At 39.2% G+C, this 26420-nt stretch overlaps 2 protein-coding genes across 3 annotated transcripts in view; one reads left to right on the top strand and one right to left on the bottom strand.

The window, feature by feature from the left end:
* WDR70 (WD repeat domain 70) overlaps positions 1-6272 on the bottom strand; it is a 133250-nt gene extending 126978 nt beyond the window's left edge. The window contains exons 1-4 of the mRNA XM_054397660.1: positions 6245-6272; positions 6082-6144; positions 5767-5850; positions 2795-2909 (exon numbers count right to left, since the gene is read on the bottom strand). Of these exons, the coding sequence (XP_054253635.1) occupies positions 2795-2909; positions 5767-5850; positions 6082-6144; positions 6245-6266 (284 nt within the window). The 5' untranslated portion in view covers positions 6267-6272. The remainder of the gene's footprint in view (positions 1-2794; positions 2910-5766; positions 5851-6081; positions 6145-6244) is intronic.
* Positions 6273-10323: 4051 nt separating this feature from the next.
* Positions 10324-26420, top strand: part of NUP155 (nucleoporin 155) — a 30831-nt gene continuing 14734 nt past the window's right edge. For both annotated transcript variants that reach the window (XM_054398149.1, XM_054398150.1), the window contains exons 1-18: positions 10324-10401; positions 11918-12055; positions 12365-12461; positions 13573-13643; positions 15154-15246; positions 16101-16267; positions 16691-16796; positions 17292-17365; positions 17666-17757; positions 17890-17987; positions 18081-18233; positions 19098-19198; positions 20615-20785; positions 21788-21898; positions 22737-22831; positions 23527-23615; positions 25858-25917; positions 26000-26099. In XM_054398149.1, coding sequence (XP_054254124.1) covers positions 11938-12055; positions 12365-12461; positions 13573-13643; positions 15154-15246; positions 16101-16267; positions 16691-16796; positions 17292-17365; positions 17666-17757; positions 17890-17987; positions 18081-18233; positions 19098-19198; positions 20615-20785; positions 21788-21898; positions 22737-22831; positions 23527-23615; positions 25858-25917; positions 26000-26099 — 1796 coding nt within the window. In that variant the 5' untranslated portion in view covers positions 10324-10401; positions 11918-11937. The remainder of the gene's footprint in view (positions 10402-11917; positions 12056-12364; positions 12462-13572; positions 13644-15153; positions 15247-16100; positions 16268-16690; positions 16797-17291; positions 17366-17665; positions 17758-17889; positions 17988-18080; positions 18234-19097; positions 19199-20614; positions 20786-21787; positions 21899-22736; positions 22832-23526; positions 23616-25857; positions 25918-25999; positions 26100-26420) is intronic.

Raw genomic sequence — 26420 nt, 5'->3', positions numbered from 1 at the left:
TGATTTCAATATTGAGTAGAAGCCAATAGATTATATTCTTATAGAGTAATTTTCATGGTTCTGCTTCCAGCTGTACATTTGTAAATACTCTGCACTTCTGTTGGCTGGACGAAACTCCAAACAGTAATTGGCCAGGCTCACAAACAGGTAAAGAATAAACTGAATCCAGCACCTTTTGACCAAATCTTTGATATGATCACAAATCTAGATTCTAAAAGTTACATTAAATTATAATTTTGCTGTTGTCCAGATCAGTTGTGCAAGTATGTTATTTTTGGTGTTGGGAATTTTCTGAAGAGTAGAGTTATTTAGTCCACGTTCATTGAGTTTTTTCAAAATAAATGTGCACCCTCTGCTGGTAGCTACCAAGTCAGCAGTGTTATAACTGGCAGGTCTCAAAATAGATAACTTCGCCACTAGACACAGCCTATCATTACACTGATACCTTGCAGTAGGAATAAACATTCAGTGAGATGAGCTCAACTTGCAAGACTTGGTTTGGGACCTACATTTTAACAGTGTGTGAGTTTTTAAAGGAAGAGACTGCAGAAGATAGTTGAGCAAAGTTTTTTAAAAAAGACTGCACAGGTACTGAGCTTTTTTTCAAGTTATCACTTAAAAAATATAATTAAAATACAGAAGTGTAAGAACATAATACAGGACTAAAAAAGTATGTTCTGAACTATGTAATTGTGGCATAGAATTCAGTCTCACTCTGCCCCCCAAACTAGCTGTAGACCAGCACATAGCAGGTTATACAGAAAACATTTCTATTGGATAAGCAACTGAAATTCTGTTTTGCAAAGAAATCAAAACAGGAAAAAAAATCAGCATAAATCTGGATCTCAGATGAGAAAAGTTTACATGCCTGAAAGCTTGCCTGAATTCTCCACCTATATTTACCTGCCTAATAAAACATACTACCTCTAATACTAATTTTGTTTTGCATAGTGATGAGAGACATTTAAACACCTAGATCAGGATACAATTGTCTAATAAATCTAATTCAAATAAGAAGAGCTTCTTTTACTCAGTATATGTGAGGAACCAGTTGGAACCATTGAAGTTCTTCAAAGTAGGTATCCCCAAAACAAATAACTTGACAACATTACGTGGGAAGCTGTGCCTTAAAGAGTCGACAGGCGTGTCCAGACTAGCAAACCACTTGTATTTTCCTCCAAAGGCACTATTTAATTAGCTTTATAATGGAAATAAAACATACGCTGTAGCTGCCAGTGAGAAGCATGTATACAACATAAGGATTCAAGGGGTCCATCCTTTCCAATCCTAGAATCAGAGATTTTTAGATTTTTCTGGAGAACAATAACTTGCTTCTTTCCAAAGTACCTATCCTTGTCATTCCATCATTTGCTATGAAAGATAAACTGATCAAACATTTTAGTATTTTGAGGGACAGTGTAATCTCTTTGCACGGAAAACGGTCAGAATTGTGGCACTGTTTCTCACCACACTCTGAACATAGTAGGGACAGTCAAGTATTTCAGCTACAGATACTGCTATCTTCTGATCTTAATGGAAGAAAGAGTCAAAACACAAGAACATCCTAATAAAGACAGACCAAAACTCCATCTACCCCTCTGACAGTGACCAGAAGCAGCGCTGATAGAAAGGACAAAACAATTGGCATTTCTTCAACTTTCAGCCTTACCGTCTTACTTTTCCTGAGTCAAAAAAGAAGAACCAGTTTGCCAGCCCCTTTCCCAGGATTCAGAAAAGAGTAAGGAATTGGGTTTTTGTTCTCCCTCACTAAATGAAAATCTCCTCAGTACATGAAGCTGTAAGAGGACAAAAAGAAAGCTGCACTAGGGCATGGATGGCTGTCAGAACCCAGTATCCAGAGCCAACCCTGGGCAGTGGGGAAGGTCACACAAAGATTAAAAAAATTTGTTTGGAGTACATAAAAGGGAACCAATGTCAAACAGATGATGAGTTTGGTTTATCAGATTGGACCAGAGCAGCGGGAAAAGTGAGGAGAAAGTGGAGAGGAAAAAATAGAGAGAAAGAGAGTTAAGAAGTAAGAGGAAAACAAAGATGTCACTATCAGCCCTAAAGAAACATAGATTGATGTGTACTAATGTCCTGAGTGGATTAGGATTTCATAAAGAAACCTAAACACTGTTTTAGTGCACTGATCACTGCAATCCCTGTCATGCAACGGAGTTGTGTGGCCTCCATTACTTTCAGCTATTTTTGACTTCCCAGCATTTGAAACTGTCAAAGCAGTAGCATTTATTGTCAATAAAAAGCAGATGCTGGCAAGTTTGACAGTAAATTTCAGACTGAAGTAACAATGAAACACATTCTCAATCCCATCATTACTCTAAAAAATGTGCATGCATGATTTCCACTTTCTCTTTCAGCAGGTATAAACAATTACCAAGCACCAGTAGGAGCAATAGGTGCTCATTAAGTCAGGTCATACAGTCATTACATTTGCCCTATCATTTTTTAAAAATCCACAGAAAACAACATTGCCCTTTTTTTGTTTTTAAGTATGCAGAAAAGGTTTAGGGAGGAGACTAGAAAATACACTATTAAATATACATCAAGCCAATATTTACAAATATTGACACATCTTTACAAAAGCACACATGAAAATCAAGTATCAGTGTTTCCAGTGAAATACTTCAGACAACATAAACATGTTCACACAACTTAAATGACACTTGTTCTCAAAAAAAAAAAACAAAAAAAAAAACAGAAACAAAACAAAACCAAAAACACCTCTTTCAGATAAGCAATCTGTTACATGAAGTCTCCAACCATATCTTACCTTTGGGTTAATGTGGACACGCTTCCTGCTGCACTGGATGCTGAAGCTGATGAATCCATGCATGGACCTCTAAACTCTTTTTTAGCCTCATCTTTGCTCTCTCGTTCACGAGCCTCTGAATATGGAGAGCACATAAATAATCAGGACTATTAGAAAATAACAAAAATAGAATCTTGTTGCAGACAGTAAATTAATTTTACTGACTTTAAGATTTAAATGAAATATTTGAAAGTAACAGCAATTAAAGGATTTCACCTGAAAATAGATCACTTTTCTATACAAATTAAATTTCCATTGCTACTGCAATGACCACTCAGAAGAAGTATCACAAAGAAAATGCAAACATCTTATAGCTGTAGTTTGAACACACTATCAAACATAGGTTGATCAGGCACCAGTGCAGGTTAGGAGCTGCCCTGCTGGAAAGCAGCTCCACAAAGAAAGACCTCGAAGTCCTAGTGGACAGCAAGTTCTCCATGGGACAGCAATGTGCCCTTGTAGCCAAGAGAACCAAGGGTATCCTGGGGCACATCCAGAAAAGTGTGTCCAGCAGGTCTAGGGAGGTTCTTTTCCCCCTCTACTCTGCCCTAGACCACACCTAGAATACTATGTCCACTTTTGGGCACCCCAGCTCAAGAGATACAGGGACCTGCTGGAGAGAATTCAACCGAGAGCCACGAGGATGATGAGGGGACTTGAGTATCTCCCCTATGAAGAGAGACTGAGAGCCCTGGGGCTGTTTAGTCTTGAGAAGAGAAGACTGAGAGGGGATCTCATCAATGTCTAATAATATCTGAGGGGTGGGTGTCAATCTGAGGGAGAAGGCCAATCTCTTTTTGGTGGTGTGCAATAAAAGACAAGGAACATAGCTTGAACACAGAAGGTTTCACCTCAACATGAGGAGAAACTTCTATACAGTGAGGGTGAAGGAGCACTGGAACAGGCTCCCCAGAGAGATTGTGGAGTCTCCTCTGGACACATTAAAAACCAGTCTGGATGCATCCCACTGTGGACTACCCTATGTGATCCTGCTATTGGCAGGGGTGTTGGACCAGATGATCTCTGGAGACCAACCTCCAATGTACTGTGATCACATAAAGATGGTGATATTTCAGTATTTTCAACAATATGCTAATTTAGTATGATTACTTCAGAAAGTTCTTGTAAGTTTTCTTTGTACAGGCAACAAAAATTATCATAAAGAAGTGAACTGTAAGTACAATTTACAGAAAATAAATACAAATATTTGCTTCTATTAAGAGTTTGTTCCCCCTTCACTTACTGAAAGTTAATTCCTGTGGTACACTGCAACAAAATCGATGTAAACATAACTTTCCATTTCAAAGAACAAGAATAGTGGAATGACAGCATAACAGATGAAGCTACTGTATTTCTAAAAGTGCTTGAATAACTTCAACCAAGTGAAGAAAAGCTTCTTCCTCTCTATACACACATCAATTTCCTTTTTTCTCATTATTTGTTAACTAAACTAAAAGACAGATCATGTTTTGTGGCAAAGCTAGGAAACATTTTCCTCTGAAGAGAAACATGAACACCAGCAAGATACAGGAAAACTTATTTTGATCTCAATTCTTACTATCCACAGCTCAAGAATCACTGGAAACATTTCAAAAAGTTATAGTTATTCCAAAAAGCCAAGAAACAACAGTGAAAGACATTAAAAAAATCTGAAAATAAATGCTCACAGTATTCCACCCCCACAAAAAGCTGTAAAATTTACACCTTTCTGATTACTATAATCTGAATACCAAAATTTGTTTCTAAGTTAAACAGATGAATTACACACAAAGACTCATCATTTTTGGTAAAATGAGCGACCTTGTAAACAACAAAATCTGCTGTTTCCTTTACAGCTAAGAACTTAGAAAGCTTGTAGGGAAAGGGGAAGAGAAGGGACAAATTCATGATGCAGTTCAAGATGTCTTGACTTAGAGGTATTGTGCTTTTGTAATCAGCTAATAGATTTCCCTCCTAAAGGAAAATACTGTAAGTAAATAGTCTTTTATAAGGAATGTTAGCTCATTCTGAACCACTGTCAAACATGAAAAGCTTTCCAACATGGAAACATGTTGTGTTTAGATTCTGTCAACACCAAAAAATGATCCAAATCAAGTTTTGCAATCCCTTGTACGTTTCAATTTCAAAGTATCTTAAAGTCCACAAAGACAATGATCCTCCAGAGGTCTATTCTCATGGTTCTGGATAAAATCAGAACAAGAAAAACAAAATCATAATTTTCTCATTCTTTTATACAGAATTGCTTTTCTCTTGGTCAGGTTCTTCCAAGTCCACTAGCTTCATAAACTTTAACGCTTCCAAGAACAGATTAAGCTCAATCCAGTAGGACAGAAGCTGCTCAACCATGATGGCACCACATGGAAAAAACAAAATCCAAACATCCTGAACTAAGTGGAGTGAGAAAGCATGAATATATAGATTTCTAAGACACACACGGGGCATTCCCAAGGCTGGGTTTTTTTGTAGTCCTGTTTGCTTGGATACTGACACCACAAGATGTATTATTTCTCTATTTCCCACTCTCAACCACCACCTCAAAAATTCCCCCACTTCAAACACAGTACAGAGACAAATTCATGGGCTGATATGTAACCTACAGTTTGGTGTGAGACACATATTCTTGATAGTCTGTTCCTTCTACATTAAAGTTCTCTGTACCAACTTCCATTCCCAAATAAACACACAACTAAATAAAAGTCTTCATCTGTAAGGAACGTTTCACACGCACACTGCTCTTACATAATCAGATCCAAAGTTAGTAGCTTTACCAAGTTCCGAGCTGTTTAGGACTGTTTTCCTTGAATAGAACTGCATTTGCCGATTTTTTTTTTCTTTAGGCAGGCAGCCCATTTGAGAACTTTAAACATCACTCCAAGGCAGAAAAATAAAAAACGTTTTAAAATGCATTGCTTGTCTACACCGGCACTTCTTACCCAAGACCTTCCTACTCCTCTCCACTGCAGTTCTTCTAGTTTGCTCAAACATGGCTTCGAGGTCGAACGTCCGAGCTTTCTTCCCTGAAAATAACGAAAAAGGAGACTGAAACACAGACTCACCCCCGACCACAAGCACTCCCGGCTGCTCTAGGCCGCGGGAGGAGGGGGGAAAGCGGCCGACAAGGACGACGGCTTCGTATCTACCGCCACCTATCACCCTCTCCTTCCCATCGTGCGCGGCCAGCCTCAAGCAAACACCCCCGCGCCCAGCACCCCACCGCCCGGCACCCCCCAGCCAGCATCGCAACACACCGAAGCCTGAGAAGCCCATGGTAGCCGACAGCTCCGGGTCAGGTCCCCCCAGAATCTCAGCATCTGCAAAGAGAAGTAAAAAAAAAAAAACACAGGCATCAATCAGAGGTGCAGGGTGAGTTCGGACGGGTGCGGTCACGACCCGCGCCGCGCCACAGCTTACCGCTTTCAGCCGTCGGCTCCATGCTGCTGCTGCCCCGGAACCACAACACTCACCGGCAGGAAGCGCCGGGGAGCCGCCAGAGAGACCAGGAGGCCTATCCGCCAGCGCCGCCCACCGGCGCGCACGGGGTGTGTCTTGCGTTTCATCTGCCGTCTCCGGGCGTTAGCCGTCGGTCTTGTACCTCTCTCCCGTCGCTGATCTGAAGGTCTCGAGTAAATCTTCACAGAATTACAGAATATCTCAATTTTGTAGCACGCCTGAGGAGCATCAAATCCAGCTCCCTGCTCGTTGCAGCACTAACTACATGAAACATGACCAAGATAATCATTCAGACGCTCCTTGAACTCTCACAGACTTGGTACCATGACCACTCATTTTGGGAGCCTGTTCCAGGCATTTATCACCCTCTCAATGAAAAGCCTCTTACTAATGCCCAGCCTGAAATTGCCCTAAGCTTCATTAAAGTTTTTGAGTACTGTCACCAGCCATCGGAGAGAGGGATATCAGCAGTTCCTTCTTCACTACCCTTCTTCCCTCCCACCTCTCCTGCCACACTGAGAAAGGTGTAGATTGCCATGAAGACACTCCTCAGTCTTGTCAAAGCTAAAAAAGCCAAATTACCTCAGCTGTTCCTCCTAAACCTCCTAAGTCTTGTTCCTAAGGCATTTCACTACCAGACTCACCCTTTTCTGGGAACACTCAGTCTGATGTCCTGTGACATGACCCTCCTCCACTTAAGTTCTAACCACGAGCAGGGGTTGTGATAATTGCATCCTGCTTGTTCTGTACTTGGGGGGAGAGATAGCAGCATAGTAGTCAAAGGCTGTCTGGAATGGTGGGCACCAAGCTTAATCGTGTGGTTGATACACGAGAGGGGCAGAGGGACCTGGACAATCTTGAGAAGTGGGCCCAGGTGAACTTCATGAGGTTCAAAAAGATGGAGTACAAGGTCCTGTACGTGGGTGGGGACAATCCTCATTGTCAATACAGGCTAGGGGAGGCTGTGATAGAGAGCAGTCCTGCAGAAAAGAATTTGGGAGTACTGGTGGTTGAAAAGTTGGACACGAGCCAACAATGCACACTTGCAGCCTAGAAGGCAAATTGCATCCTAGGTTGCATCAAAAGAAGCGTGGCCAGCAGATCAAGAGAGGTGATTCTGCCACTCTCCTCTGCTCTGATGAGACCTCACCTGGAGTGTTGTGTCCAGCTCTGGGGCTCTCAACACAAGAAGGACAAGGACCTGCTGGAGCAGGTCCAGACAAGGGCCACAAAAATTATCAAAGGACTGAAGCATTTCTCCTACAAACACAGGCTGAGAGGCGTGGGGTTGTTCAGCCTGGAAAAGAGAGGGCTCCAGGGAGAATTTATCCAATATCTAAAAGGGACCTACAAGAAAGCTGGGGAGGGACTGTTTACAAGGGCATGTAGCAATAGGACAAGGGGGAATGGTTTTAAACTAGAGAAGGTTAGATTTAGACTGAACATTATAGTATCACAGTATCACAATATATCAGAGGTTGGAAGGGACCTCAAGAAATCATCAGGTCCAACCCCCCTCCCAGAGCAGGATCACCTAGGGAAGTCTGCACAGGAATGCATCCAGGTGAGGTTTGAAAGTCTCCAGAGAAGGAGACTCCACAACCTCCCTGGGCAGCCTGTTCCAGTGCTCCATCACCCTCACTGTAAAGAAGTTTCTCCTCATGTTGAGGTGAAATCTTCTATGTTTGAACCCATTGTTCCTTGTCTTATCACTGTGAACCATCAAAAAGAGCCTGGCCCCCTACACTTGACACCCACCCCTCAGATATTATTAGACATTGATGAGATCCCCTCTCAGTCTTCTCTTCTCAAGACTAAACAGCCCCAGGGCTCTCAGTCTCTCTTCATAGGGAAGATGCTTAAGTCCCTAAACATTAGGAACAAATTCTTCTTTATGAGGATTTGTGGAAGACTGCAACAAATTTCTGAGGGAGGTGGTGGAAGCCCCAATCCTGGAGTCATTTATGGTCAAAAGTGATGGGAACCTAAGCAATCTGATCTAATTGGGGATGTCCCTGCTCACTGCAGTGGAGTTGAACTAGATGACCATTCCAACCCAATGCATTCTATGTCATACTGCATGCTAATACAAGTCAATCATCTTACTCTCAAAATAATGGACACCTCATGTCCTGTTGAGTTCTCATACACAAAAGTGGGCTGCACTTGAGCTCTCCCTTTCAGTAGGGACACCTCTTGAGTTTGCTCTCTGAGTCTGAGAGATTCCTTGCCACAACAGATACTCTGTAAGTGGTTAACAGCATGCTAAGTTTTGAAATCTTAGCTAAGTGTTACAGAAGATTGGTTGTGCATATATAATCCTCTAGACATGAATCACTGACCAAGTTTTGGACAAGCAGTGGATGCAGCTGTACCTCTCTGGGAAGGAGTTTAGAAAGCAAAGGGGTCCTTTTTTAACCTCATGACTCGATGGGAAGGTCTCCTTGACAGTTCTGTCTGACCCTGTCCTCTATGAAGTAGGTAATCAAGTGTACCTTGCAATTGAATCTTGACAGGCACTCTTGCATTTACCATTAAGCTTTGTTATATAAAGTATATTGTTGCTTCTTACAAGCAAAGTGCATGACTCTGTCCTTAAACTGAGGCACCTAAAACTGCACACAGTACTGGAAGTGGGTTGCACCAGTGCAATATAAAGCAGTCACCTACCTCAAATGGCTAGCTCTGCTGAGCCTGATGCACACAGGGCATAGTTGGCCCTTTGGCTTTCAGGGCACACTAAGACTCACATCCACCTTGCCACCAATCCCCAGACCTCTTACCACATGGCTGCTCACCAACCTCTTGTCCCCAGTTTGTACATATAACCAGGATTACCCGATCCCAGGTGGAAAATCCTGAAGTTGGTCTTGTCGCATTTCAAACTCCCTTGAGAGCCGAGCTCTCTGTAGTCTATCCAGGTCTCCCTGTAAGGCCTCTCTACCACTTGAGAGAGTCTACAGCTCTTCCTAGATTATGATCATTGGCAAATGTAATGAACATTTGATTCCAGCATTCTGATAATTTATAAAAGCATTGAAGAGCACTAGCCCTAAAATGGGGAACCTCACTGGTGACCATTATCTTCTCAATCTTGAGAAGATACAGGGAGAATTTCCTGCTTTGCCATGTAAACACTGTGAACTTTGGGGCTTAACTTCAGGTTCTTTATTTGGAAAGCAGAGTGGGAGGGATTTATTTTCTTGTGCCAAGTCTCTTTCCCATAAATTAAGCTTTCCTGAATAGAAATCTGCATCAGTGGAGCCTATAACAAAAGCAGAGTCAGCACAGTCAGGAGAAAAAACATTATTTACAAACGAGACCCATCCCCTGAAATCCAAGTTTCACAAACCCCAAGACTTCCTAAAGTGGCTTTGGAATGCCTACACTGTCTACAGCAGACACATCACTTAAGAGTCCCAGCCTTGACAAGTTTGCTATGACCATATTGATATTTCATTGGTGTCTGTTTTGCTATTTCATGAACTTCTACCCACAGATTTTCTGTGCTGGGGAAGGGGTCATATGACAATAGAGCAACTGCTATAGGATAGCACCAGGTACAGGCTAAAGGTAGACAATCGCCACACGGAAAATCTGTGTATGAGTAACTGTGGTGTGTACGGTCTCGCCACAATATCGTATCGCAGTATAAAGTATCTTTGCGCTGTCAGAGGGAGCCTACAGCCAAGCAGGCAGGGAGCAGCCTAGAGCTACACACTGTTCCCAGAGAACACTCCCTGCTGCCCTCCTCCGGGCCGTCACTACCACGCCTGTTCCCGGTCCGATCTCCCGCCTTTCAGCACGGCCTGCCCTTCCCCCTCCTCCCGCTGGCGGAAGCGGCTCTCAGGCTGGCGGAAGTGCGTCGCATGCGCAAGGCCTGCCGGTATTTGGCGGGTGTCGAAGCGTTGGGAGGCCAGTCCGCGCTTTTTGGCCATACGCGGAGGCGCCCGCTGGTCTAGATCCCAGCCCCGCCATCGCCATGCCCGCCGCCATGAGCCCCGTGGCGCCTACTACACAGGAGGCGCTGGAGATCGCGGGCCGCATCATCGACCGGCAGATCCAGGATGATCGCTGCTACCCAGATCTCTCCGAGCTGCTGGCGGTGCCGTCGCCTGGTGAGGAGTGCTCGAGGACCCTCTGTCTCCGGCCCTCGTGGCCTCAGCTGCCCCGGTGCCTCCGACGTCCCGCGACGCCCTGCAGGGCGGCTTTCACTGGCCTAACAAGCCACGTGTGGGGTTCCTCGGCACGACCACATCCCCTTGACGGCTAGTGCACTGGCAAGGTTCCGGGGACAGCAGCTGCTCGCCCTGATTTACAGATGGCGACGAGGCTGAGTCTGATGGTTTCTCAACCATCAGAAGAGGGGGTGGGGGCGGAAGGCTTGTAGTGAACGTTTTGGTGCGTGGGTAGATGTTGCGATTGTAGGATTTTCGGTTATAGGGGTAGCACTGCAGGAGCACTAGGTTTGGGGTGTCTCGACTCCCCGGCCCTATCTGCCTCTAGGGAGAGGTGAAGAAAATCGTCCTTGTTTTTCATTCTGTCTTGCAGAATGCTCTTAGGGTCACTAAGTGCCCAGCATTGTCCCTAAATAACAAGTATCTTGAGAATCTTAAGCTGCTTTGATTGGTGTTTGTTTGTACCTGCATGTGACATATAACTATTGACAATGGAAGGTGTATCTCAAACACTTGTGCTGTTTTGCTCGAGACAGCATCTCCTACTTCACTGTTACCAACGCCCTGGGAAAGCGGGCTGGGAAGAGGCACTGTGGCTCTTTTGGTGACCTAATTAGTATATATACGTAGGGGCCTATCATGATATAAGAAATAAGTATGTTTTCTGTTATGATACAATGCAATACAATAATACACTTTCAAGTGCCCTAGCAGCATCATAGATAAAAACCACCTCCACATGAGGAGAAAACCTCTTTACAGTGAGGGTGATGAGCACTAGAACAGGCTGCCCAGAGAGGTTGTGGAGTCTCCTCTGAACGTGTTCAAAACCTGTCTGGATGCATTCCTGTGCAGACTACCGTAAGTGATCCTGCATTGGCAGCAGGGTTGGACCCGATGGTCTCTGGAGGTCCCTTCCAACCTCTGATGTTCTGTGATTCTGCGAAATCATGTAAAATACTGTCTGTGAATAGGTATTTTAACTTGGTACTAGGAGTACAGATCAGCTTTTCTAGGTGAAGGAAAGGGCTCCTGGCTTGTTCACATGTTATATTTGGTGTCTAGCCATCCAGTGGAAAAAAGGGCTGGAGAGTATCATAGGAAGAGCAGGCTAAAGAGTAGGCAGATGAGTTATGGTAAGAGTTTGTTTACACGTCTTTGCTCATGTCTGATTCAAGATTAAGATTTATTGTTTATGGTCCTCCTACAGAATCCGTTCACAGATCTTAAGAATAGTGGCATTTAAATGCTTGGTCTCTGCAGTATCAAGACCTTTTTTCTGCTTAGTCTGAAGGCCTGTGTTACTAATCTAAAATAAAATGGGAAATGTGATTAGTCTAATTCCAATTTCACAAAATAGGAAACAATCAGGTTAAGATAAAGAGAACAGAAACCTTTCTAATGAATTTCTCATTCTTTATAAGAGGTCTAATTTTTTCGTTGTTCTTACTTGCAGCTAACCCTACTGTTTCTGGTATGGCAGATATGGATTATCCTTTGCAGGGACCAGGTTTGCTGTCAATACCTAATCTTCCAGAGATCAGCTCAGTTCGCAGAGTTCCACTTCCCCCAGAGCTAGTGGAACAGTTTGGACGTATCCTTATGAAAAATACTGTGTTAGATTTTGTAAGTACTAATTCTAGAAAAAATGTTTGGGGTTTTTTTTTGTTTTTTTTTTTTTACTTCTGTAATCTTCCCCAATCCTTCTGGTAGTTCTCACTCCCTTCATCATGCTTACAAGTAGTGCAAGATCCATTTAGCTAGTGATGCTGCTGGAATTAAAATGTTTCTGGTACACAGCTAGTGTTCTACTTTAGGTAAAGTATTATATTTTTTTCAATGTTCCAATGATTTTGCATTTGCTACCCTGAATACTTTAGTCCTTACATCAGCAGTGCTTCAGATATGCAGTGCAATTGTATGATGGGGGTATTTCCAGAAATCAGCAGAGCTTGGCTGACCATTGACAGTGACATCTTTATGTGGAACTATGAAGATGGGTATGTAGAGAACATGTTCCTGATTATATTTTACTAATATTATACAAGAATTAAGCAATTGCAGTAATAGAAGAATGTTTACTGGTAGAACAGAGGTGGGCTGTTGAGTTTAACATATCTCGATTCCTTTTAGGTTTTACTAAATCTTTTGAATAATAAGCGTTTAAGGGTTCTTAAGAGTTAGCAGTATTGCTGCCAAATAATCTAGATATGAAAGTGAGGAAAATGCACTTGCTTATCTAAAGTTTTACTGCATTTATGCTAGGGTTTTGCTTATGTAAAAAACCCTAGGGTTTTGCTTATGTAAAAAAGTTGAAAAAGAAATAATAGTAGTTACTAATGTTTCTAAGTAGATTTAGTAAGTACTCTGAGACATCTACAGTGGCCAATCATTCCAACAATGTTAAATAATACATTAGTACTTTGCAATATTGTGATTGTGAAGAGCTCTTTCATAGCTTAAAGATGCATAAAAGGGAAAATAATTTCATTAATTTTTGAAATGGCAGATATGTTTATAGTTCACAAATTTGTTTCTTTATTTGCTTATACAGTAATAATTCTTTCAGTAAGAATTGCTTTATACACATTGTGGCATTTCCTAAGAAGCTTAAAGTTTAGATTGTGTCTCCTACCCATACGTCTACATTGTGTCACAGTGTATTAAATATGTTCTTCAAATGAAATAACACTTCACAGTGTTAATCATAAGGTGCTAGGGAGAAGGTTGAGAATTCATGATTTAGGTAATTTTCATGAGAAAGTAAGCTGTTCACTCTTAATATTAATCAACATTGCCGATGCTTCATTGTGTAGTTCAGAATAGACTGTATGAATTAACAAAATCCAAAAATAAAATACTGCAGTTGAGTTTCAGATCTGAAACTTAGACATATGGGCTCTAAGCAGATCAAATGATCACTTACGTAGTTTTGCTGTGAAGCTTCCATTCCGCTGGACCTGCTTTTACTCAAAGCAGAAGATGTAGGCTGTTTCAGATTACACTAAGTGTTAAAAACTTTTAAGTATACAGAATCTGATGTTATTATGTTCGTTATGTTATGTTATGTGACAAGTTTTATGCCTTTTATTGTTGCTGCTCATTTGACAGGGGAGATCTGGCATATTTTGATGGCCTTAGTGAAACTATTCTTGCAGTGGGTCTTGTAAAGCCAAAGGGAGGTAAGGACTGTCACAGTAACTAGAATTAGGCAGTTATTTAATGTTCGTTTTAATGCATGTGTGTGTGAAAAATCTGCATTTTGCGTGTATATATATTGTGGTTAAAAAGCCTAGCTTGATGTGGGACAGGAAGGCAAGTTGTTTTAGCACACTTCAGGATCAGGGCCTTTTTCGGTCAGCAGGTGTTTTTGTTGAATGAAGATTCACAAAGCTGGCTTGCCAAGGAGCTGAAGGAAGGAGTGTTGTGTAGATAAGATGACTCCATTTTGGCTAAAAGTGGTGACACGGGGCTCGAGTAGTGTAAACACTCAATGTCAAAGCAGGTTCTGAGGGCTAAGGTGCCCGAGGAAAGACCTTTGCTTAATTAGCTCCTAGTTTAATATTGAAGTTGACACCTTTCAATATGCTAATGAGGAAAACTGAGTATGTGATAAACATAAATGACTGTTACTCAACTTTCCTCCCAAATCATGCCAAATGTCACCTAGAAGGCGCAGACAGCCTGGGCTGGGGTATAAAACTCCTGAGAGGGACATGTGTTGCCTCTGGCAGCAGAGCACATGCATGCTAATGACACTGGTACTGGGGCCAGTGAAGGGGGTGCATAATGGTTAGGACCAGCATCCCCACCAGCTGCAGCAGCAGCTGTGAGTTGAGGATGGCTGATAGGCTGTCATCCTTTTCCTCCACCCAAGACAGGGACACCTTTCTTGTTAAGAATTGTGAGTTCAATGTACTGCTTCACTTTTGCAGCATTTCTATTATATATTAGAGCTACTGCAAAAGTTTGTGTCTCTTACTTTGTCAGATGTTACTCGGGATTTATCAACCCAAGATCAGCTTGAATTTAGTGCATTTATCATTAGTAACCCCGAACCTTCTGTAACTATTGCTTTGAACAATTGAACCATTTAATTGCTTTACCTTTCTGAATTTGTGTAAGAGCAAGTCTTTGTTGGGGTACTTGAAAGAGAGGCAAATCTTAGTTTTGCCAAATAGTTTCAGGAAGAGTTCTGGAATCTGAGACAGGTAAACACTGGGATGGTATCCTTAATCCAACACACAAGATACATGCGTTTGTTTCATTTGTAGACACACAAAATTAATTACAAGCCACACTGACAAGCTTGTATTATTTTGCCATGTCATACACTTAACACTTGTACTGCTTCTAAATGTACGGGTTCATGTGATAATTTACATGAGTTCCTGGTTTCTAACCCTCAGAGTTCTTTTGGTAGCTACTGCTTAGATAACATTGAAGTCAAAGTTGAATTTGTAATAGGGCTGAATTTAAAAGACGACAGTTTGTAAGAAAAAAAAATTAAAAGATCCTCTGTTTCATGATCTGGAAGCTGAACTGCTTTATAATTCTAGAATTTCACAGAACATGAGGTCTTAACTGGTTTGAGGAATTAGTTATATCTGGTACATCTTTCCAGTGGATATGTTGTTGTTGTTGTCTGAGAGGTTGGTGTAAACTAAAATCTCATTTTGTCCCTTTCTTAAGGTATCTTCCAGCCTCATGTACGACACTTGCTTGTTCTGGCTACCCCTGTGGACATTGTGATTTTAGGGCTCAGTTGTGCTAATATACAAGCAGGTAAGTTTCTCATCTCCCCTCCTTCAATTGTGCTTCAACAAATACACATGTGGGTTAGCAGCCATTTAAAAACCAACACCACATCATACAAAAACAAAATTCCAAACAAACCCCCAAAACAGACAAAACAACAGTAAAAAGCCCAAGCCACAACAAAATAAAGCAATACCATGTGTGCCTGGCTAATTTTTAAGTCACGTTGTGGACAGAGGGAAGTAATTTTTAGGGGGTGTGCTCTTTCTGGATCCTGGTCTCCCATAAGGAGCATTGAACAGTATTCTTGAGTTGCTTAACATAAAAAGAACGTATACCTCTGCTCTTTGAAACAGATACTTCTGTTAATTAAATGGCATATTGCAGAGGAAGAGAAGAGATGGGTGTGAATCTTGGAACAGTTTGTTAATGCGGCATTTGTGTCCCAACCACAGAAACTGAGAACCTGATACCATTTTTCTAATAGTATATGTGTAGTAACAGAGAAAATACAGAGTTGTTTTGAGAAAGTGAGAGGATTACAATGTTTTTTTTCTCTTTTTATACTACCTTGATGTGAATTGAGAAGAAAAAAAAAAGTCAAATCTGTGTTTTGGGCTTGTTGTGGTTGGGAGATGACAACGAGTAGAAATGAAAAATGTTACATTTCGGTACTTTGAAATGGACATGAAGAATTTAATCTTTTTAAAACCACAACATTTGTTACTCCACAGCTCACCTTAGAGATTACATATTCCAGAGTGTCTTTAGTAATTATGAAATTTGCTGTAATTTTTCCTGTTTTCAAAATGCTTTTTGTCACAGACCTGTAATATATAGAACAACAACTTAAAAACTAAAGCTAATTTGTGTGTTTTAAGGTACTGGATCACTTAATGACAGTATGTCTGGTGGCATGCAGCTGCTACCAGATCCTCTATATTCGCTTCCTACTGACAATACGTACATTCTGGCGATAACATCTACTGATAACGGACGTATCTTTTTGGCTGGAAAAGATGGCTGCTTATATGAAGTAGCATACCAGGTGAATATAGATTCTACACACAGACAATTTTCATTGTTTTATGAGGGTAGGATCTACTCACTAGGAGTTGTAAAACATGTCAAGTTTTCCAGTTTTTGTCCTTCCATAATTATGTTGCACAGCTTAGTTCCACAATAACTCTGACACCTTAGTGTAGATGTGTTTTGTCTGAAGAAGTAGTGAGGAATAGCAACGCAGCTTTGGCCAGCTTCAGAAATAAAATTAAATCTGATGTCCTGCACACTTTTCTTAATGTAAAATTTCACTTTTCGTGATCATCAATTTCCACTAAATAACGCATACTTTTAAAATTAGATCACTGTGGCGTAGTTAGGTTTTTACTTTTCATACTTGTCCTGTTAACTTTTTTAATACAGCTTTGTTGGTTTTTTTTCTTTCAACACTATTTGTTTCAAATTGTAGGCCGAAGCAGGCTGGTTTAGCCAGCGCTGCAGAAAAATTAATCATTCAAAGAGCATGCTGTCTTTCCTTGTTCCTTCATTTCTACAGTTTACGTTCTCAGAGGATGGTGAGTACTGATATTAGAGACTTACTCAGTAATTCAGTATAATCTTTGAATAATATTGCTAAGAAGTCAGACTTAATAGTTTACTTAGAGAGTTTATTTGTTGCCAATGAGTCTTGCAGCAGTTCATAACTATACAAAAATTAGATTGCTTACTTGTTTGTCTGGTTCAGAATAGAGATACTAAAGCCTGGTAAGTTTGAGGTTTATGACTAAAGATAGTGTTACATAGAAAATTTAATGTGCTTAGAGGGATTGCTGCAAACAGTAGAATCTTTAAGTAAATTTAACCTCTTTCACTGTTTAGTGAAAAATCAATTTTCAATTTTAGTTTACTGATAACTGTGTTTAAATTGATTTGAATTTTAAGTCCCTTCCAGTAGGAGCCCTGTGTGGGACTCCTGCAGTTTTTGTTCACTTAGAATATCTATAAAATAACTGTGTTTTGTTTTCACCAAATCCATTGATTACGTGGTTCTTATTCCCCCCCTTCCCCAGATCCTGTAGTTCAAATTGCCATTGACAACTCCCGAAACACCTTATACACCCGCTCAGAAAAAGGAGTGCTGCAAGTATGTTGACTTCTAATTTCTGTTGGTTATGTTACTAACATGTATATAGCTTTTTAAGTTTTCCTCAGTACCTGGGAATTTTCTGTACTTAAGTCAGGATGTTACTTCAGATTATCTTCTTGTAACAAAGTGTGTCCTGAAGACCTAAAACACTTTCTTCTTTTGAGTATCCATTTGATCTTACCCTCAACTATATGGGAACATGAAGATAAACTGAAAGTAAGAGTTTGAGCTGCTACTTGATGAGTGAGGCTTTATTAGTTCACCCATAAATCACTGAGCTCTATTACTGAATTACAGGTTTATGATCTGGGACAAGATGGTGAAGGAATGACCAGAGTTACTTCTCTTTCACAAAACGCTATAGTTTCTGCTGCTGGGAGCATTGCCAGGTATATGTATGACAATTATAGTGTAAAAGGCTTTCTTTAAGGCTAATAGTTTAATGCTATAGTTTGGGGGAAAATTTTTTGTTTATTTCTTTGCAGTCGGATTGTATGGGGCTTTTTCTTTTTATTTTTTAGAACAATAGACCGTTCTGTATTCAAGCCTATTGTTCAAATAGCAGTGATAGAAAATTCTGAATCCATAGACTGTCAGCTACTAGCAATCACACATACAGGTAAGGTAGCATTTGTAATTCCCCACAGTTCAAAGTGATAAATAACATCCAGACCATTTGGCAAAATTACAACTTTTAAAATCTTTTGCTCAGGTGTCCGACTATATTTTAGTACTTCACAATTTAAGCATCCAACAGCTCGCCCCTCCATGTTAACCTTGGTGCATGTCCGTTTGCCACCTGGATTTTCAGCTTCCTCTAATGTGGAGAAGCCTGCAAAAGTTCACAGAGCTCTTTATAGCAAAGGTAAGCAAAGGAATACAACTCAGATGATTTTTGTGGTTGTTTGCATTTTTATTAGTATATGAAAGTATGATAGTGATACTCACAATTTTGAAGCAGTGGGAATAACTGCAAAAAAATTAAGCATGGCTTCTCTGTATTAATCAGAGGCATTTCGAAAGTATAAGGTTGTCATTTTTCAGAATTCAGTTCATCTGTAGTGTTTGAACAGAGAATTCTGTTCATATGTTGATCAATATTTTTGTTTTTCTTCTAATCTCCACATTAAATTTATTTTATGCGATCAAATTTGCCTGCATGTCTCTAGCCATGTGTGATTAGCTCTTGAAGGCAGAGGATATAATACACTTATTACCTATTTAGTGCCTCGTGCTCATTTTAGTGTGTGCTGTTTATTTTTTAACTCATGTAACTGCTGATATTATATTAAGATACAAACAATTGCCGTATGGTCGCAGCTTTCTCACTTCTGATTCTAGGCTGAATTTTAAGTACTGCAAAAATACAGTGCGTACAAATACCTGTATGTTGCTGATAGTCATACATACTGGTTTTTATCCTTGAAGTTACTCCTGAATGTTTTTCCTCTATGATCTATTTAAACATCTCATTTTTAAGACCTGTTTTGCCTATTCTAGTCTATATTGTTTGTACGTTAGAGTAGATAGGAAATGGTGTTAAAAGAAGCCTTCTGAAGAGCCCTATAACACACAAATTCAGTAGATACTGTTCAGACTGTATGATTAAAACTTAAAGAGGGATATTTTTTTAAGTTTTGGGTTTTTTACTCAATAAGGAATTAAATATCTTGCATCTTATGCATAATTCTTGCTTCTGTTATGAACTTAGTATTGCTGTTCTTTACAGGGGTCCTGCTGATGGCAGCATCAGAAAATGAGGATAATGACATCCTGTGGTGTATCAACCACGATTCTTTCCCTTTTCAAAAGCCAATGATGGAAACACAGGTACTAAAGCGAATGTATATTTTGATAGAAACTAGATACTACTTTTTGCTTTCTTATAACAGACACTTGAGTAATACTTATGCAAGAAATTCATAGCTCACAGAAAACTTCTGTGAGGAGTTTGGAATGCTTACAAATCTGCTGATCAGTATGCCTCAAAGAAAAACCAAAGCAACTGGACAGTTTGGTCAGTGAATGGAAGTGATTCCTTGGTAGGAATTCCTTGTTCAGCCATACTTTGTAGCTGTTCTACGTATCAAACGGAATTGCCTTCTAATTAACCTTTGAAGATAGTATTGTCCACTATGCGTGCTGCATATTGTGCACTATACTATGCATGCTGCATATTGTGCACAGACACAGGAGGGCATAGTTATATGGTTCATAGTGATTTTTGATGCAAATAATACTTACCAGGGATTGCTTAAAATACAGGTTCTAGAGACTTTGGATTTCTTTTATGCCACAAATTTTCAGACATGATGAATATCTTGGTTATTCCACTTTTTTTTTCCTGATTTTCCCAGTTGTTGCATAAGTAGGTTTGTAAAGCTGATCTAAAGGGGTTATTTGCTTTAAGCATCAGTTCAGGGAGAATATACAATATATTTCAGCTTTAAAGGAAGTTTGCAGTCTGCTGCTGGAGCAGAGAAGTGATAGGTCAAAAAATAGTATTGTTGAAGAAGCAGTGATAGAGTTGGAGTGAATTGAGAGACTCTGTAAGGTAAAAGTTTCAAAGTCAGGTTTTGCTCCATCTACTGTTCTAATAACTTACTAAGGAGCTATGTAATTATTCCACATCTGTTCTCTGCAAAAACTTACACATAAATATCTCAAGTGCTGACATCTCTCTTTTTCAAGACATTTGACAGTAACATACAGCTGGGTTTCTCAAACAAAACTACAGCCTGGTGTCAAATAGCAGTTCTTCCTTGTTAGCATACATAGTTTTGTGGAATGCCTTCACTACCGTGTGACTGTCTTGATGCCTCTTCTTTAGTTCCATTTGAAGTAATTGCTGCCAGATGTAAAACTCTTGATTTGGTTACAGTATTTTTTAATTCTTAAGTAAATAATTGAAAGTCATTATACCTTCGGTACTTAGTTTTGATAAGGGTAGCATGTTGCTGCTTTTTATCTTTCTGCAGCATTTGAGGATTCCACTTTGCAAGCTGACTTAGGTTTAAATGTAAACTATTATCCCTGTCTCCCAAAAGCAGCAGTGTATCTGTAGCTCTAAGTTTGGCAGTATGGTATTAGACAATATTAGAATTTGCTTATTTGCTTCGGATTTTCTTGTGTCAAGACTAGATTCTATTCTGTGTAATTTTAAATGATAAATAGTAAAATAGCACCATGGATATGCAAAATCCATGTCAGTATCCAACATTTATTTGATATCCATCTACTGTTCAGATGACCACCCGTGTCGATGGACATTCTTGGGCTCTTTCAGCTATTGATGAATTTAAACTTCAGAAGATTGTAACACCACTAAATAAAGACATTATTCCAATAACTGATTCACCTGTTGTTGTGCAGCAGCACATGCTGCCACCCAAGAGGTTTGTTCTGCTTTCTGCCCAGGTGAGTATTTCTTTTATATTAGAGGAAATCAGAGAAGTAAGTATAAAATTCGGAAGGCTTATTGGAAATTGTAAATGTTCATTAATTTTGGAAATGTTTTAGGGATGATATGCTTAACATTAGGAATAAGGAAGAAGATTGCTGAAATCATCCATACCTATTTTAAATTTACTCAAAGCTACTGGGTCAACTGCTTTTGTACAGTGTGCTAATAGTCTTTATCTAGAAGGGTCTGTGGAGACCTACAAAAACTATCTGCAAAGTTCTTTTAGCCTTGGCTGTACTCATAATTACATCAAACTGAAGCAGATACTGGTTGCCCAGAAAATAGTTTGAGTAAACATCATTGATAGTTAAAATTTGAATAATTTTTTCTTTGCTGTACAAGTCCCAAATGTTTTTGTTGAAAGAGTTGTAAAAAAAAAAAAAAGTTTCTTCTCTTTTCTGATTGCATTTAACAATATTTTAGAGCACTTATTATCTTAAACAATAAGCAATTGAGAAAAACAATAGTTTAATTATTAATGTCTTGCAGTCTCTAGACCCAATCTTTATTGGCAACTGTTTTGTTAAAGGCACTCATCCAACCTTCTCTAGTACTTAGTATGGGTGCAGGCAAGATGATTGAGTGATAGTCTTTCTGTGCCCTTGATCATGAACTCTTCAAATGCTTTTGGTTCTTTTTATCCAGCCAGTTTGGTGGATTTTCAAGATATGCAAAGCCTTTCTTTCTGTCAAAGCTTGCTATATGTCTGTATTGCGTGCTTCATGTTAGACCAAGAGCAGCAAAATTAACTCGGTTTATGGAGCGTTTATAGGTATTTCAGTATATAGAACTTTCTGCATGTGAATGGAACTTTGTGAATGTTAGGCACCATCAATGTTACACCTTGATCCAGCAGTGCAACCAAAGAAAACTCACAGAGTACTAAGGATAAGCATTGTGGGGAGATGGCCAGGGTAAAGACAACTTTATTCTTACTTGCTTTGGGTTACTTTTAGGGGAGCTTTATGTTTCATAAACTCAGACCTGTCGATCAGTTGCGGCATCTGCTTGTAAGCAACACAGGGGGAGATGGAGAAGAGATCGAAAGATTTTTCAAGTTACATCAGGTAAGAACTTTCAACCTGTTACAAAAAATGGAGGATACATTTATGTAAGCCTAATCGTTTTTTTTTAGTATCTTTTTGTTGCTGCGAACTTCTAGTTAACGTTTTGTGTATTAATTGAAGTATTAGTTTTTTCTTCTTGTACTGTCTACATAAAAGAAGTGTATGAGAAATAACCTCTTAATCTAAGAGAGCTGAAAATGGAAGTGTAATTCAGTTTACCTGAAATTTTTAGGTCTTGTATGCAGAAATACAATAGAGTTTTTAGTTTAGGAAAGAAGTTCATCTAGTAGCAAGGGAGGAAGAGTTTCAAAAATTTAAATTCCTATGACTACAACAGGTTTTTTGCATTTGGAGAGCAGTAGATATGTATAATTGGTCTGTTTAGTGTTTGAATTACAAACAAGCAGGGAGAAAGTAATTGTGTATCACTGTCCTAATTTGACTAGTACTGATTAGTATCTCTAACAAATGCTTACTGTCATCTGTTCTCTTGTGCATTGATAGGACATACTAAGTGCTATTTTAACTTATAATTGGAATATGCAAGCCATTATTTGTATAGTTTTGTTCAAAGAAACTTAATGTAAGTATCTGTAGAAATTGCATGAATATTAGTCATAATTAGGTGACAGACTTGTATAGTTCCAAGAACTGTATAAAAAAAACTGCCACAGCAGGATGCCTCACTATGATCCATTTCACATCTATAAATCACAAGAGCTGATTTCCTTGCCTTCTAAAATTCATGTGAGAAGTATTTAGTTTTTAGTTATTAAGCAGTAAAACTTCCATGCATTTCTTATATAAGCTACCACACTAATAGTGTAATACTTTCTAGGAGGATCACGCTTGTGCCACATGCCTTATCTTGGCTTGTTCTAATGCTGCATGTGATGGAGAAGTATCTGCGTGGGCTACTAGAGCGTTCTTCAGGTAATTCTCAATTCTGTAGGTTGTTCTGAATATTATGCTTACAATCACTACAGCCACTAAATAATTGTACAGGCTTTTTAACCTGCTGCCTGAGCAAGCATTGTTTTAAAATGAGCAGAGACCTGGTGGAATATGCTTTTACACTAACTTAGGGCTCATCCGCAAAGAAAGCTTCTGGTACAGGTGATTATGGTTAGTTCCTCTCTTGGATGTAGAGGAGGCTATTCAGAATGTAAGTTTTTTATGTGCTTGATCTTTGGTTCACAGTATCCCAATTCATTTAAGTACAGTGTGTCATAATGCCTTTAATGAGACCTACTCAGGCGACTGGAAATTTTTTTAATTTTGGGGAGGGTTTGGGATCTTTTAGGTTGGATTGGTTTGCTATTTATCAAATTGAGCAGGGCTTCCACTCTGGAGGATATGTTTGTCATCTATGTATCTTATGTACTGCACATCCTTGGAATTTGGGAAGATACATAGATTCTAATTAGCCTTAAATGGGATATTTTATTATAGGACTTCTGGCTGTATAAAAGTATCATACACTCAAACATTTCTGAAAGGTTATGCCATTTATTTTATTCTCTCCTTTAAAAAGACCCCCAAAAATGCTGTGAATCCTCAAAGACAGGAAAATTAAACGGATTGTGTATGAAGTAAGAGGAATTCTTGTCTTTGTATGTAATGTTTAGGTATGGTGGAGAAGCACAAATGAGATTTCCATCAGCTCTGCCTCCTCCAATCAATGTTGGATCTCTTTTGGGTTCTCCTGTTTCTGCCAGTAAGTAGGAAGCATTTCATGGGTTTGGATAGTTCTGTGTTTTGCTTTGTTTTGTTTTTTTAATATGTTGTGTGTTGCCTTCTCACAAGTACCTGTGTTCTTGTTGTCTGAAATAGTCCTTCATGTTCCATTCACTAGCTGAAAAATTACAGAGGCTTTTTCCATTTCTCTTGAGTAATTTTTGGGTTTAGTGAGAGGGTGGTGTAATCTCAAACTATGTGTGAATGCTGCTTATCTGTTAAGATTATGTAAGGAAAGTATATATTTGTGGCTGCCAGGATTACTTCAGCCACTTCAATATTATTGTTCAAACTTTACAAGGATATTAGTTTTCTGTGGCCATATCAGATGTTCTTAGAGGGTCATTGTCATACCTTTATAGATAGTACATATGCAGAGAAAAGAAAAAAATTGGTCAGGAAATGGTTAGTTGTTTGAAGTGATCTCTCCCTGTAAAAGCTCTAGCATCAACATATTATGGTTTCTGCCTAGGTCATCAATGCCACCTACAAATAAGAATAGCGCATATTCTTTCTCCTCTGAATTTGATTCTTAGTGCAGTGGATGCCTTTCTGCATTATTCAGATTCACTTAAATATCTACAGTTGCTTCAAGAAGCTGTCCCTTAGTGTGCATTATATAATTCCAGATTTTAAGGGTTTTTTAAAAAGAAAGTGATAATGATGAATATGGAACAATGAATTCCTAAATTTTTGTATTTTTTTTTAACCAAGAACCTGTTAATTTCCAAGATCTTTTAGCCTTATCTTACATGCGGCATTCGATTTTGCACATCAGACTTGGAAAAACACTTGATAGATTTTATCTGAATTTCAAGCAATTTCAGTACCTTTTTTTAGAGATATATCCAATTTCCTAAGTATTGGAAAAATGTGTGCTGGACAGGAATAAAGTTTTGGAAAAACAGTTGACTCTCTTTTTGCAGAATCCTTTACCTAGTATTAAAACACTAAGGAGTGACTTGGTGGCATAGTTTACCAACCCTTATGTTGTGGAACAATAGCAACATGGGCAGGAGCTGAGGCAAAGCATATGAATATAAAATTAAATCTGAGCTGGAGAGGGCAGCAGCTGTGGGGAGATGCTACCAACAGACTGAGAATGAAAGTAAGATGTAGGGGAAATTACAAGAAACTAATCAATAAGGTGACTTAAAAGTAAATGTATTTTTCCCATGTCTAAATGCTTTTTTATCATTTGCTTTCATACTGAAACATAGTATCAAAGCATGTGTTTCCATTTTGCTTCAGTGACAGGAACAGGTGGAAGATGGCACCCTTCTTCTGCTACTGGTTTCTCAGTTTGCTCAAAGGGTAGAGACTTGAGAATCTGACATTGTGGGTGTCCTGTGTGCTGACAAACTGATTATACAATAATGTTAGCATTAAAAGCATTAAAATAGACTTTAACTTAGTGATGTACTCTTCACTGTTGAAAAACTATAGTTATGAATTTGCATGTTGTTTTTTTGCAGTTCTGTGCTTTGCTTGGCATGCAGAAGAACATGCTCTGAGAATGCCTTAAATCTGTTTAGTGAAGGACTTCATCTTTGGCGCTGTTGTGTGTTGCCATATTGAGAAAACTGTAGTGAATAAGGCAGGAAGGTCTAATTCTTTGGTAAAAGCCAGACTTTCAGAGTGCATTTTCTTGCCCTTTCTGTGAGATAGCATGGTACATGTTGATGGTATGTAGACAATTTTGTGGATGTCTGCACATGTTCCTCATGTTTTAGAATCTTAAATTATGTGTTCAGACTTCATTTGCCGTAATAATACCAATTGCACTTAGCTGAGTGCTTTGAAGATAAAACTGATGTTCTCTAAAAAGATCTAAATGAAAATAAGTGGTTTGAGAGTAGGTGCCCCTATCAGGAATGTAAGCAGTCAGGGCAGGAGTAAGAAAAAGTATGTGGATGGTATTTAATGCAGGAAACAGATGGCGTGCAATAACACATGAATGCTGGAAAAAATTTTTAACTGCTTTTGAAGAGAGCATGTCCTTGCAGTTCGCTCATGGAGTGTGATTTTCAAGAAATGAGTGCAAGCTGGTCTTTAAATAAAAGCTATTGGAATGGTTTTGACTTTAAAATACTTGATTTAACAACTGATTTTACACAGGAATTTATACAGCTTTTGGTTTAGTTTGATGTCTTTGTTTTTAATTCTTTCGGGAGTTTTGTTTGTTTTTAATAAACTTACCTTTGTTTCTTTTTCCCTTTTAGGCACTCCGATGACTGATGGTCATTCTCTTCCTCCTAGCTTTTTGGCAACACCTGGGCTGGGTAAAGTCTTTTTCCTTTGCTTTTTTATACTAGGCTTTTTTCTTCCATTTAAAGGAGTAATATTTAATTACTTTTACTCTAGATTTACCTTCTAGTACGTTACCTCCCGTAATGATGGGTCCTGAGATAGTATTTTCTGGAAGACACAATGGCATCTGCATATACTTTGCTCGGATTATAGGGTAAGGTGTTGGTATGAAAAGATACAGCATCACTTAGTTTTGTTTCATAGTTTTATCTTTGCCTAATGCTTGTAGATAAGAAATTCTATCTATATAATTTACATCTGAAATTAGTGAAGTGCATTTATGTTGTGTTTATGAAGTACCTGTTGATATAATACATTCTCTTTACTGTTAATAATAATGCATTCAGTGAATGACTAGGACAAGACTTTGACCCTGCATTGGAATGTGTATGCATAACTCTGAAAACTCTAGTTTCACTTTTCAAATATAATGAGCTATATGTTTTAACTGTTAATAAAAGATGAGCCAGAAATG

Source organism: Indicator indicator, chromosome Z, assembly GCF_027791375.1.
Source record: "Indicator indicator isolate 239-I01 chromosome Z, UM_Iind_1.1, whole genome shotgun sequence".
In the NCBI taxonomy this organism is placed as follows: Eukaryota; Metazoa; Chordata; class Aves; order Piciformes; family Indicatoridae; genus Indicator; species Indicator indicator.
This window is presented reverse-complemented; position numbering and strand designations above follow the sequence as displayed.